Source organism: Marmota monax, unplaced genomic scaffold, assembly GCF_021218885.2.
Source record: "Marmota monax isolate L192 unplaced genomic scaffold, Marmota_monax_Labrador192_F-V1.1 WCK01_AAM20220418_F8-fsc00118, whole genome shotgun sequence".
Classification (NCBI taxonomy): Eukaryota; Metazoa; Chordata; class Mammalia; order Rodentia; family Sciuridae; genus Marmota; species Marmota monax.
In genome coordinates this window covers 7297566-7311385 of record NW_026695231.1, presented here as the reverse complement: position 1 = coordinate 7311385, position 13820 = coordinate 7297566, and the positions used below count along the sequence as shown (strand labels likewise).

Here is a 13820-nt window from a genome sequence, read left to right as displayed (position 1 = left end):
GATCAATAGGAATACTGCAGTGGTGTGTAGATAAATGACAGATAGAGGTAGCAAAGAGTAAAGTGGAATAGGAGCCAGTGCCACTGAATGCTGATCGAGTGGCCAATTGGCTGCTATTGAGTTCAGCAGAAAACTGTAAAAACTCCAGGGTGCTTTTTATCTCCACAAGTTGTTAGCTCTTTGAGAGTAGTTTCTCATTTTTATGGCATTAGAGAGTAAAGGGCTTTTGTATTCAGAGAGACTTAATACCAGGGATCCAGAAGAGGCCTTTGTAAGAAAAGAGAAATCCTCTTTAGCTTTTTCTGGTTCCAAGGTGTCAGCTATAATAAGAGCTTAGTGAAGAAAGTGTATTCTGGACTCAACAGAGTGGAAGTCACTCTGTGAAGCAGAGACAACAGCAGCAAAAGGTACAAATTCAACACCTTGAAAGATGATGACAGTGGGGACCATGATCAGAATGAAGAAAAGAATGCACTGAAATATGGTGAGGGAGAAAAATCAAGATAAGACAAGTTGGACTAGTAGCAAGAGAAAGGTTACTGTCCTTGGACTGGCAGAACATTCCCTGTAGTACAACTATATACTTCCTGGGACTCCATGAGAACCCCAGGCTCTGCTACCAGCTCACCCAGCTATGAACAGAATATCAAACAGATTAGCACCTTGGACTCTCTGGAGCAGTTTTGAAGGTTTTTATAGTCATATGATATGTCCTAAGGACCTGATGGCCACAGTAACTTCTATCTCTTCAAAGAAGAAATTAAACTCATGTGGGAGGATGATGCATATAAAAATGGTGACAAGTGGATCATTCACCAGTGGAAGGGCTTGGCTTCCCATTACTGGGAAAATCTCATCTTGGCCATGCTAGGAAAATGGTTCATGTTTGGTGAGGAGATCTGCAGGGATATGGTCTCTATTTTCAGGTGGACATTATATTAATATGGAATAAGACTTCCAATGACTGAGCAACCTAGCCCAAATCTAGGATATACTTGAGGGAGTGCTTAACCTACTTCCCAGCACCATTGTGGAAAACAAAAACTGACAGCATCAAGTACATGCTGAAAGGATAGGGACATGTCCCTCAGCTTAGCAGAAGGAGCTCTGTAGTTGGCCTAGGCTTGTAGAGTGGGAGTGGACAGGCTCCCCTTAGGGTTGTGGCTACTTGCTGTGGTTCTGATTGATGAGGCTCCTTGTCCACCTATTCTGCAGGGTGCTTTGAGACAGAGCTCTTCTGTAGGAACCCAGTTGCACTGCTTGGGTTTGTTTTATTTCTATATTGCCTTTCCTTCACTAACCACTATCTAAAAATGAAAGTATTCTTTTTCTGGGTGTTTTTAAAGATAAGTTCACTGAATAATAAAGTCTTTTTCTCTACCAAAAACTGAAAGAAAGGCCAGGTGTGGTAATCCCAGCAGCTCAGGATGCTGAGGCTGGAGGATCACAAGTTCAAAGCCAGTCTCAGCTACTTAGTGGGGTCCTAAGCAACTTAGCAAGACCCTGTCTCAAAAAAAGCGGGGGAGAGGCTGGCGATGAGGCTGTGGTTAAGTGCCCCCTAGCTAGGTTCAATCCCTGGTACCCCCCCCCCCAAAAAAAGAAAGTTGAGAGAAAGCATATTCTAATATCTATGCTCAGCAGTAACTAGTGTCACATTTAAGAAAGTATGCATCAATGACACTGGCAGTTCTCAAAGCTTCCATGTTTTCCATAGATATTTCATGCCCTTATTTGTCCGTTGAGGCTACCATAACAATATTGTAGTCTGGGTGAATCAAACAACATAAATTTATTTTTGTCACATTTCTGGAGGCTCAACATCCAATATTAAGGAGCCATTAGTATTGGTTTCTGATGAGGCCTTTCATCCTGAGTTGCACTGTCTTCTGTGTTCTCACTTACCCTTTTTTCTATACAAACATGGACAGAGGAGTGAGTTCTGGTGTCTCTTTCCCTTAAAAGGATATTAGTCCTAATAAAATAAAAACAAGGGTCATCAGTCCTGTAGGATAAGGCCCAAGCTTCAGGACCTCTTTTAACCTAATTATTTTCTTATAGGCTCTATCTCCAGACACAGTCAGTCTGTGAATTAGGGTAGAGAGGGATATAATTCAGTTCATAACAATGCCCAGAATAATGGATCTTTGTCAGGTACAATTCTAACTGGATAAGTGAAAAAAGTGAATTCTCACTTGAAGGAAAGAATTCATGTAAGAGAATGAAAAGGTAAGCAGAATAGGCTTTCAAGATGGATTGGGATGGGAGAAAAATCAAAACAAAGGTTTTCTTCTATACTAATTAGAAAGGAAGGCAAATGTACTACTGCTTGATCCTATAATTAATGGTAGATAGTTTTGTCCTGTTTTTTGTTTCTTTGTTTTTACAAAGTGTTACAAGGGCTTTTAGTTGAAATTATAGTTATTTTGCTATAGGAATTAGTGATAGAGTAGAATGTTTTGCTCAGCATGGTGCTATAAAGCAATTTAAAGCAGTTTGGAAGAAGTTTGAAAAGGCTTAATTTTAACTGGCTCTACAAATAGCAGGAGAGGTCTGCAGCACCAGGTGTCCCTGACTCAGTCAGGCTAGGTGAGGACCCATAGCAACCCCCAGCAACCTCCAGTCAGCATGAGACAGGAAAAATACCTGGGATGCCAGATGACCCCCCCGCCCCAGCAGTTTATGGTGGTTGATAACATGTTGGGAAACCACGTAGTTCAGCACATATTCCCCTCATGGCTTAAACCAATCAGTTCAAACGAATCCCCCTCTTGTACTAACCAATCATCCTTTACCCAACTTGTTCCCACCAGTGAATGTGCTAATCATGTTTTAGAGTTGTTTTATGATTTTCCTGCCATGTGTGATGATTTGCTAAGAGATGCTGTGATGTATGTGAAGTCCCTGCCTTTCCCAAAGAGTGTATAAAACTGCTGCAAACCCTGGTCTCCGGGCCTCTCAGCATTACCAGTTGCTGTGTGCGCATGGAGGACCAAGCTAGCTTGCCTCTTTGCTGCTTACATCGAAAAAAAAATTTTAACTGTCGAGGCAGATTTAATGGTTTTCCTTTATTGATGTATTAAGGACAAAAGGTGGGAAGTATAGAATTGGTTTGCTTGATCATAAATGGCTAGTGTTTGCTGAAACAGCACAGGAAGGTTCTAGGTCAAAGTCCTCAGTTAAGATAGGCAGAGAATGAAAGCATCTTGGCTGGAAATGTTTGCCTATAGACTGAAAAATGGAATATTATACAGCCTGATTAAAAATTCTTACAGCAGAAATAATTGGGTTGAAGCCTAATTTCATTATTTCCATCAGACTCTGGTACCATCTGACATACAGGAGACACAAACACCAGGTTAGCCAGAGGCAAAAGAAGTATACCATGCCAAAGATGTGCCCTAGATTAAACTCGGGAGCAGGGGCTGCAGAGGGTCTCTTTCCTAAAGCTAGTTCTCACTGGGGGTTTGGACCTATGACTCAGAAAAACATTGATTTTGCCAGTGACTGTCTTCTCAGGGTTAATACAAGCTGGCCCAGTAATTCTCAATTGGAGATAATTTTGTTCCTGGTATTATCTGGAGATGTTTTTGGTTTCATAATTTGGGGGAGGCCTAGGCTCCTGCCAAGTAAGCATTTTATAATCCCATCCCACCACACAAATAAAAGAGTAATTCCTCCCAAAATGTCAGTAGTGCTGAGGTTCATAAACTTTGGTATAGACCATGGTTTTTAGTGTTTTTCTGCAGTTTTGATCTCCATAATTTCTTGACCTTTTTTGGGGGGAGAGGGATTCAAAGCTTTTGTTCTGTAAGACCATTAATTGCGTTTTTAGTAGATCCCAGGGAAGTGATTTGCTAGCAAAGAGTAAGTTACGTGACTGTTAGCCAGTAAAGAAAAGTGAATTTAAGTTGTTTCTGGATCTTTGGCCATAGTGCAACAAGTAGTCCCAGTCAGTTTAGATGGTATTATTATGCCTATGTGCTTAAGAGACAGGTTTTAGTCTTTCTATGTAGTTAGTTCCCATTTTTCTTTCCTTCTATTTACAGTTGTTAATTTTAGTTCACACTTGCTCTCCCTATCTTCCTGCAGAGTACCTTCTGTTAAGTGAGTTCTGGCTTAGTGGTGGGGCCTCTGATTTTCTGCCACCTTCTGGATGAAGTGAGAGAGGGAATTTGGGGACCTTGCTGCAGGTTACCTACCCACTTTCAACCATACCTCCTGATTTTAGCCCCATTCTTGCCTTCAATTCCAAAGGGACCTGGCACCAGTTTCTAGACCTGTTGGCAGTTTTGCAGTGCAACTGGGGCTGCATGTCAGCTTTCCTCTTTATCAGTTTAGAAGCTTGGCTTCTAGGGACAGTAAAATCAGCTACCGTCTGTCATTTTCTTTCTAGCTCTCTCTCAAAATTTTGTAGCTTTTTCCTATGTGTTACTTTTTGCCTTTAAAACAAATTATTTGGGGCTGGGGATGTAACCCAGTGGTAGAGTGCTTTCTTAGCATTTATGAGGTCCTAGGTTCCATCCTCAGCACCACAAACAAACAAAAAAGCTGAACAAAACTTTTTGGCTGGGAGTATAGCTCAGTGGTAGAATGTGTGCAGGTCCAGAACCAGTGCCAACAAAACATTTTACTGTTGTTTTGGGGGAGGTTTTGGTGCTGAGTGAGAGTAAAATTTGTGTTTAATTCACCCTTTTAATCTAAAAGTCCAAATTAATTTTACACATTGTTCTACCCTTGGTATTTTACACCAGATGTAATTTAATGTAAAAATTCTTTCTTCCCTCCCATTTTCTCTCTCACCCACCCATCCATCCATCACAAGCAATGCTTGTTATAAGCTTTTTTACATCTACCAGTGTATCTTTGGTTACATGTGGTCATAAATTATCAGGATTAGGAGTCAAGTGGCCTGAATATCTGCCCTGCTACTTATTATGAAACCTTGAATGAATTACTTAATTTCTCTAAGCTCAATTACCCTGTTTCTAAAGTGGGACTAATAACATTATCAAATTTATAGGCTTGTTATGAGAATTAAATGAAATATGCTTAGAGTAATACCTAGAACATAGTAAATGTGCAGTAGAGATCAACTGGTCTTATTATTCCAGTAGAGTAAATTCCTAAAGCTGAAATTTTTAAGGCAAAATGTACACACATTTTAATTTTTGATAAAAGGTTATTGCAATTTGTATTACAAATAGCAGTATCTGAGAACGCCTTTTCCTATTTGGCCTGTGCAGATGTAAAAACAGTTATGAGCCAACTGCTTTTTATCATTGATTGTGTGCTAGTGTCTATGTTGTAAAACTGAAATTGTTCTCCATTCTTATTTTTTAAAAATCAAATGTTAGGAAACAGAAGCCAGAGATGATTTTGTGTGTGTGTGTGTGTGTGTGTGTGTGTGTGTGTGTGTGGTGTCTGTTGTTTGCAGGTATTTTTGAAATTGTGGACTCCTAGTTTGTTATCAATAATAACAGAACTAATTCTACTTTTATCTTTACTAGGGGTGTAAAATGCCATTTTAATGTTTTGATGTATGTTTAAATATTTTAACTTGAACTTAGTCATCTTGTCCTGTTTTTCACTTTAAAGTCTTTTGGGGGCATGTGTACTATAACCTGTTTTTTTTTTTCCTAAGCTCTAATAGCAATTTAATGTTCATAACACTTAGTTAAACTATTAGATCTATTTATTAGATCTGTTATGATTTATGTTTAGTTCAAATTTTTCCTTACTCTTGTTTGTCCAAGTTTCTAAGCAGGAATTATTTGGTAGTTTATTATACCCCATAGTGCCTATTGAAGCACATAGATTTATTATTTAGTATTAAATAATTGTTCAGAAGATAGATATGTTTTTTGGGTTCACATTTGTATTGCAGTTATTATTTTTTTAACAAGTAATTAAGTTGTTTTGGTACATATTTACTACACAAAATTCAGGTGTTAACAGAAAACTACAAATAATCAATTTTCCATTACCTAAGAATAGCCATTGTTATTTAAGGATTTATCCATGTAGGCATTTTTCTATAGATCTATACAGTTTGAGTAAGCAAATGAATGGGCACATAGAAAATTTTATAAAAATGACTGAATCCCTCTTCCCACTGATGGTGCCCTGCAGAGAGTAGTGGAAAAATTTTAAAAAATGAAATTCTGTATATGCAATTTAAGAATAAATAATAACAGAACTAATTCTACTTGAATTGACATTTGAAGTAAAACTTTAAGAGTACTGAATCATGGTTAACTTCCTCAAGAAAAGTAAATTTTAAAAGTTAAGATTGAAATGATAGGGTTTTTGTTATTGTATTTGTGAGATTTTTTTTTTGGTTTGGGTTATTTGCAATCGAATTTAAAAAGAGTCCATGCATTGCCCCATTTAATTTTGAAAAGATCTTAAGATCTTTCACTTGAAAATTTTAGATTCTAGTCTGGAAATGACCAAAATTGGTACTTTTCATGCTGTTTTTTTGAAGACACTATAGGGTTCCATAGAGGTGCTGTGTAGCTTCTCCATCTCTGTTTTCATCCATTTTGTATATTGAAATTTTTTATAAATTTTTGTTTGGGAATAAAGGTCCTGTTCCCCTCTCTGCCAAAAAAAAAAAAAAAAAGATGAACGTTTAAAAAACATTGGGCATTACATATGTTAGTAGCCGACTAGAGGGAAAAAAAAAAAAAACACCTCGTTATGTAGCATTGTTTACTTTCTTTTTGTGTTTTAAAATTGCTGAAACACTTAGGTCTCGTGCTTTAAAAGTGCAGATGAGTATTTAATTTTTGTGACTTAAGTAGTAAACTACTAAGAATTATAGTGAATTGCTGACAGTCCCTTAATTACACTGGATTTTACTGGCACCACTATAACGTATACATATCTTTGAAAGTTAATAGGATGTCAGGAACAATGCAAATGATGGACTCAACTGTACTAAAATTGAAAACTTTGAGAAACTACTCTTGGCTACTTCAGTGGCTATCTGATCACTGCACTTACCTGATAAGCAAAAAAATATTTGCTGCTATGTTTACCAAGTCATAATTTACTGGCCCCTGAGGTAACCAACTATAATTGAAAGGCTGGTTATACTATTGCAATTTTATCATTAGATACATCACGAAAGAATAATCATTTGACAGATTTGTAGATTTTATACACTTTTTTTTTGTACCTGGAATTGATCCCAGGAATGCTTAACTACTAAGCCACATCCCCAGCCCTTTTTAAAATTTTATTTAGAGGCAGGGTCTTACTAAATTTCTTAGGGCCTCACTGAGTTGCTGAGGCTGGCTTTGAACTGGTGATCCTCCTGCCTCAGCCTCCCAAACTGTTGGGATTATAGGTGTGTGCCACCACACCTGGCAGATTTGTGGACCTCTTTAAAAAAAAAAAAAAAAAAGAAAAGAAAATTTGTAAACTCTATGCTATAGTCGTTTAGAAAGGATTCCTTTTCATAACCACAGTCTTGGCTTCCATGTTTGTACAGATTAAGAAAAAAATTTTATTGGTCTTAATTCTAAGAAGAAGCCTTGAAGTATAGGCCACACTAAAACATAACTATAGATTTCCCTCCCTTACCCCCAAAAGGGATTATGTTTTAAAGATAATAGATGCATTTAATGTAACTTTAGTAACTAGGTGCTAGTTTTTGTGGAAAACCAAGGTAGTCCGTGGCGTTCATAGCACCTTTAAGCAGTGAGGTGCTGTTTTCTTTTTTAAAAATTTCATTTCTCACTTGGGAAATTAACTATCTTGTCATTTGATGGTGTTGTTTTTAGGATCACTAGCTTCAAGGGAACAATATTAGTGACTATGGGCTCCATTACTGTGGGGAGGTTTTCCAAAAACCTAATTAGTAGGCAAGTCCTTATGGAACAAAACAAAATGATGAGCCTACATCTTGTCAGCTACTTAATGTGTGCTGGTGTTCTGTGAAGCTTCAGAAAACATCGTTCTGCACAGTCAGGTTCACTGCCTGAGCTTTCTTTATGAATTAGAAATCAAGTTTTGTTGCAAAAACTAAGGTCAGTTTATTGTGGTTCAGCTGGAGTGGGCTTCCCTCCATCTTCTCTATACCAGTATTTTCATCTAGTTTCCTGCTTTGACTTGAGGCTCTCTTGAAATATCTAACACAGGAACTATTTCAGACAGATCCACATTCTTTTTTTTTTTTTTTTTTTTTTGAAGAATTTCTTATTCTTTTTTTTTTTTCCTAGTTGTCAATGGAACTTTATTTTATTTATTTATATGTGGTGCTAAGAATTGAACCCAGTGCCTCACACATGCTAGGCAAGTGATCTACCACTGAGCTACAGCCCCAGCCCAGATCCACATTCTTTTTTTCTTTTTTTTTTTTTAGTTTTAATTTGTTATATATGACAGTAGAATGCATTACAATTCATATTACACATATAGAGCACAATTTTTCATGTCTCTGTCCACAAAGTAGAGTCACATTATTCATGTCTTCATACATATACCTAGGGTAATGATGTCCGTCTCATTTCACCATCTTTCCTACCCACATGCGTCTTCTCTTACTCTCCCTCCCCTTTGCCCTATCTAGATTTCATCTAACCTTCCCATGCCTCCCTTTCAACCACATTATGAATCAGCATCCTTAAATCAGAGAAGACATTTGGTATTTGGTTTTTTGGGATTGGCTAAGTTCACTTAGCATTATCTTCTCCAACTCCATCCATTTACCTGCAAATGCCATGATTTTATTCTTTTAATGCTGAATAATATTCCATTGTGTGTATGTGTGTGTGTATATATATATATATATATATATATATATATATATACCAATATTTTCTTTATCCACTCATCTACTAAAGGGCATCTAAGTTGGCTCCACAGGTCCACATTCTTTATTTTTGGTTTATATTTCATTGTCCCTGCCCTGTGCATTAAACTAGGCCCCCAAGAGCCTTTGCTCCTCTTGTCAGTTCAGCTCTCAGGATTCTCAGATCCATCTCATCTTTGCTTTGATCTTCTATTGCCTAGAGCAGTAGTTCTCAGCCTGGGGCAATTTTGCCTCCCACCCCAGGGGAAAAAGTCTGGGGCAGTTTTGTTTGTCATGCCGTGGTACTACTGGCATCTATTGGATGCAGTCTAGGATATTACTTACCATCTTGTAGTACATAGAATAGTCCCCAACACTGAAGAATTATCTTGCCTAAAATGTCAAAAATTCTGAAATTCAGAAATCCTGGCTTAGAACAATTTACTATAAACTGCTTATCTTAACTTGGGGAGAAAACAGTTTGTGGTGGTGTTAGGTTTAGATATGAGATGTCCCCCCCAGAGCTCCTGTTAATGCAGGAATATTCATAGGTGAAATGTTAGATTATGAGAGCTGTAACTTTATCAATTCAACCTAGTTTGAGTGGACTGACTGGGTGGTCTCTATAGGTAGGTGGGTCATGGCTAGAGGAGGTGAATTACTGGGGGTTGTGCTCTGGCAGTGTGCGTTTTCCCTGTGGCCCTTTCCCTCTCTTTCCCTCTCTGCTTCCTGACCCTGCCATGAGCTGAGCAGCTTCCTTACTCAGCCTTTCTGCTGTGATATGCTGCCTCACCTTGGGCCCAGAGCACTGAGTTGGCTATCTGGACTGAGACTTATGAAACAATGAATCTCAAGTAAATTTTCCTTCCTCTAAATTGTTCTTGTTGGGTGTTTTGGTCACAGCAATAAAAAAGCTCACTAAAACACATGGCTTTTCAGTACTTTTTAAATAATAAAATTTAATTTTAAGAATTTAGAGTACATCATAGTTTTAAGGGCAAGTATTATTTTGGGCAACTTTCATCTCTAGAGTGTGTGTGAGAGAGAAGAGGGAGGAAGTAACTGAAATCAAGCAGGTTATACAGTCATTATTATTGCTACTTATTAATGTTTTAAAAGTTTTAAAAACAAGACAATTGGGGGGTGGGGATAAGGGGAGTGAGAGTGAGTCAGTGTGCACAGATCTGACCAGGTAGCCTCACTGCTTAAAAATGCCTTCCTTCAGTGGCTCCCCATGTCCTTCAAGATCAAATCCCTCCCTACTCTCCCTGTAACCTGGGGGAAGCTGTCATGATAATTCTGTTTTCCTGTCCCAGAATAGGTGTAGTAATAGAACTCTATATAGTTACTCTGAAAATTAAGATATATGTAAAGGGGTTAACATAGTGTCTGGCACATAGAAAGTGTTTGGCAAGTGTTCCTATGAAAATAACCCAAGTCACCAGTGTCATCCCTGCCTCAGTGTTCTTGATGTAGTTGAACAGACCCAAACACACATCAGTGCCAGAACACTTGTTAATGGACACACTGTCTTATGCTCAGGATGGTGCCAAAGGATTTCTTTATCATAAGAAGAAATTTCATGTCACTGTGGCTTGCTTTCTACATCTCAACTTGCTTGGGTACAAAGTAACATTGCAAAACAATTTAAGACATGTATTTTTTAATCCTTTCATTCTTTGTTTGCCTTTATATATCGTATGTTCATTGTTTGTCTCCTGATATACCAAGGACTTTCTTCTTTTCGAGGATTTATTGAAAGAAATTTAATTACGTAAAATTTCTTCTCCACCTTTACCTCGCCTGGTTCCCTGTTTCTGTTTTATTTCATTTTTATTTTGATTGGTTTGGTAGTAGAGATTGAATCCAGGGTGCTTTACCACTGAGGTACATCCCCAGCCCTTTTTATCTTTTATTTGTGACAGGGCCTCACTAATTTGCTTATTAGGGCTTCCTTAAATAGCTAAGGCTGGCTTTGAACTTGCGATTCTTCTGCCTCAGCCTCCCAAGTTGCTGGGATTACAGGCATGTGCCACCATGCCTGGCCGGTTTTCTATTTTAAATTTATGTTATAACAAAGCAGATTTTATTCTGATTGTAGCAAATAGGTAAGTCTATGAGAAAACAACACATTTTTACCACTCCATAATTTTTGAAAGTTTCATTTGGGCTTGGTTTTTGTAATTAGAGGCTTTTTATATTTTTTGATCTGATACATCAAATACTGTGCCTTAGTCACAAGGAACAATTCAGAATTACATATGACTGGGAGGTTGCCGTTGTATAGGTGTTTAGCTGCTCCCCACGTTGCTGTGAATCAGAAGAGATTTAGAGCTTATATTAAAAGCACAAAATCCTTGCATTTTGTGAAAAGCTAGCAGCATTCCTGAGAAGCACTACTAAAGGTTTATATCTAGATTTTATGGCATATCAAACTCTAATGATGATATGATATAATATGGTAATATTTTTGTGTCCTATTTTTTATAATATGAAATTCCCACTTATATGCATCAACTTTACTGTGGCAGATTAAAAGCATATGCTGTTAGTCCCATAGTTGTAAGGAAAGACAAAATGGTAGAGAAGACATAGAAAATGTAGCCAGGCACAGTAGTGCACACTTGGGTATGCCTGGAATTCCAGTGACTCAGGAGGCTATGGTAGGAGGATTGCAAGTTTGAGACCATCTTGGGCAACTTAGCAAAACACCGTGTCAAAAAATTTTTAAAAAGGAGTGGGGCACTGAAAATGTTGCTCAGTGGTAGAGCATCCCTGAGTACAATCTCTGGTTTAAAAAGGGGGGTGGGTGGGTGGGGTTGGAGTGAAAAATAATGAAGATTTTGGGTTTTTTGCCTCTTTATTCTCCTGTCATCAGTAGATGAAACCAGAATACCAAGCCACATGAAATTTCATTTTCTGGTTTTATATAACTAAAAATTTACATTTATGAGCTGGCTGAGGGTTAGGGATATAAACAATGATTGTGGCATCATTAAAAGAATTTTTTAAGCATAAAAATGTAATGTTTTTTCAAAATGAAAGCAGCCTCATACCTTCCCTGCCTTACTCTCTTGAATTCAGTCTGTAAGATAATATATTAGGTTGAGTAAGGTAGGAAGAGATAAATAATTTAGTTATACAAATATAAAAAATTTCTGCATGGAAAAACAGAGCATTGGGAAAAACTATTTGGAAGCTCTAATGTTCAAAAGGCCAATTTTCCCTTATGTATAGAGGATGTATAAATCAGTTCAAAAAAGAGCAGCAACCCAACAGGAAATCTACAAAGGAAAGGGACATTTGCATACTTTTTTACGTATGCATATGAGAAAATATTTTACACAAAAGAGAAAATACCTATTCTTACTCATACAATTTAAATATATACTTTTTATGTATTAGATTGACAAAGATACAGAGTTAAAATATCTTTTGAAAAATATGTGCAAAAGCAGGCACTTTCACATTTAACACAGCATAGGTGGAGAACAATTTCAGCATATCTAGCAAATTTATTAATGCACATTACTATTGACCCAGACATTTCATTTCTAATAATTTATCAGTAGAGAGCTAGTTAAATACATTTGTTGTATCTGTAGATTCGAATACTATGCAGCCTTTTTTAAAAGAAAAAAAACTTGATGTGCAATGAAGTCTAAGATATATGTTAACACCTCAGATCAAATAAAAAGTAAGATATCAGATTTTATCAAATAATTTTACATCTCTTAAAGCCATAACAATCATCGGGTAATTTATTCTTTGCCCTTGAACTGCTCGTGGCATAGCTATCTACCTATGAATAGGGTTATTTAATAAATTTCCTAATACTGAATCATTTCTAAAGTGATCCCTTTGTGACAGTCTTCTAATGTCTTACTTGTTTATATTTAAAACTTTTGCATTAATATCCCAAACAGATTTATTTATAGTGGGTATTTTGTTGGTCATTTTGACATATTTTGTTAAGGAATATTATAAAACTCTATAAAAGAATTGGGAATTTTTCTTTTCACCTTTTTTTTTTAATACTCTTTGCCTCACAAGGAGGACAAGCTAAGTGTAAATACTCATTTTTTTGTATTTATAATAATTGTAGGGTTGGGGGTATATCTCAGTGGTAGAGTGCTTGCCTACCATATACAAAGCCCTGGGTTTCATCCTCAACTACTGGGGAGGAAAAAAAGTTGCATACAATTTTAGTGTAGCTAATGAGGCGCACGTAGGCCAGCCCTAAGTTAAAAGAGAGAGGGAAAAAAAGGTATAATTAGTAATTGGTTCTTTTTTACTGAAGGAAGAAGAAGGAAATATTTGCAAAACACAAAAAACTTCCTGGCTTCAAGATTGTGTTTTATCTTTATCTCCCACCAACGATCTTATGGTTATAGCCCGGGAGCAAAAGGCCGTGTTTCTAGTGCGTAAGTGCATTCATTATTTTCATTCATAGAATAGAACAGAAAATGGATTAGGTGAAAAGAAAAAATGTTATTTCTGTTGAATGTATTGTATGGTGGCATCTCTAATCTGTGTAACACTTTTATTTCTTTTCTCTATCCTTTCTTTTTTCTTTTTATTCTTGTTTTTCTCTCTTAGCTGCAAGATACTTAAACTGTCTGTCTGGCCCTTCAGAGGAAGTACTAGGTATTGCCCACTTTTTGCAAAGGGACAGCCAGTGGTGAAAATGCCACTGATCCTTTTTTAATACCAATATGAGTGGGGTGATTTTCAACTGTAATTTGAAAACTCACAGTACTATATACATTTTTGTTTGGTGCATAAGTTTTTAGCTCATGAATTTTTTTGTTCAAGATTCAAATTAGGAGGTATATATAAGATATGAAAAATCTCATTAATCAAAATAAGGTTATATATAGAACAGATATGGAATGGTCTTATAAAGCAAATTTCTACTCAGTAGAATAAATCTAATAAGAAAATTTTCTCAGCCATCTGAAGATAACAGTAATTTTACAAATAAAATAGTGTGATTCATAGGAATTAATAGCTCTATTCTGCA

General features: G+C 36.8%; 1 protein-coding gene across 2 annotated transcripts in view; it reads left to right on the top strand.

Moving 5' to 3' along the window:
- The window catches only part of Rab3gap2 (RAB3 GTPase activating non-catalytic protein subunit 2), a 107344-nt gene that overhangs the window by 32673 nt on the left and 60851 nt on the right, over positions 1 to 13820 (top strand). For both annotated transcript variants that reach the window (XM_046438386.2, XM_046438385.1), the window contains exon 3: positions 13098 to 13221. In XM_046438386.2, coding sequence (XP_046294342.1) covers positions 13098 to 13221 — 124 coding nt within the window. The remainder of the gene's footprint in view (positions 1 to 13097; positions 13222 to 13820) is intronic.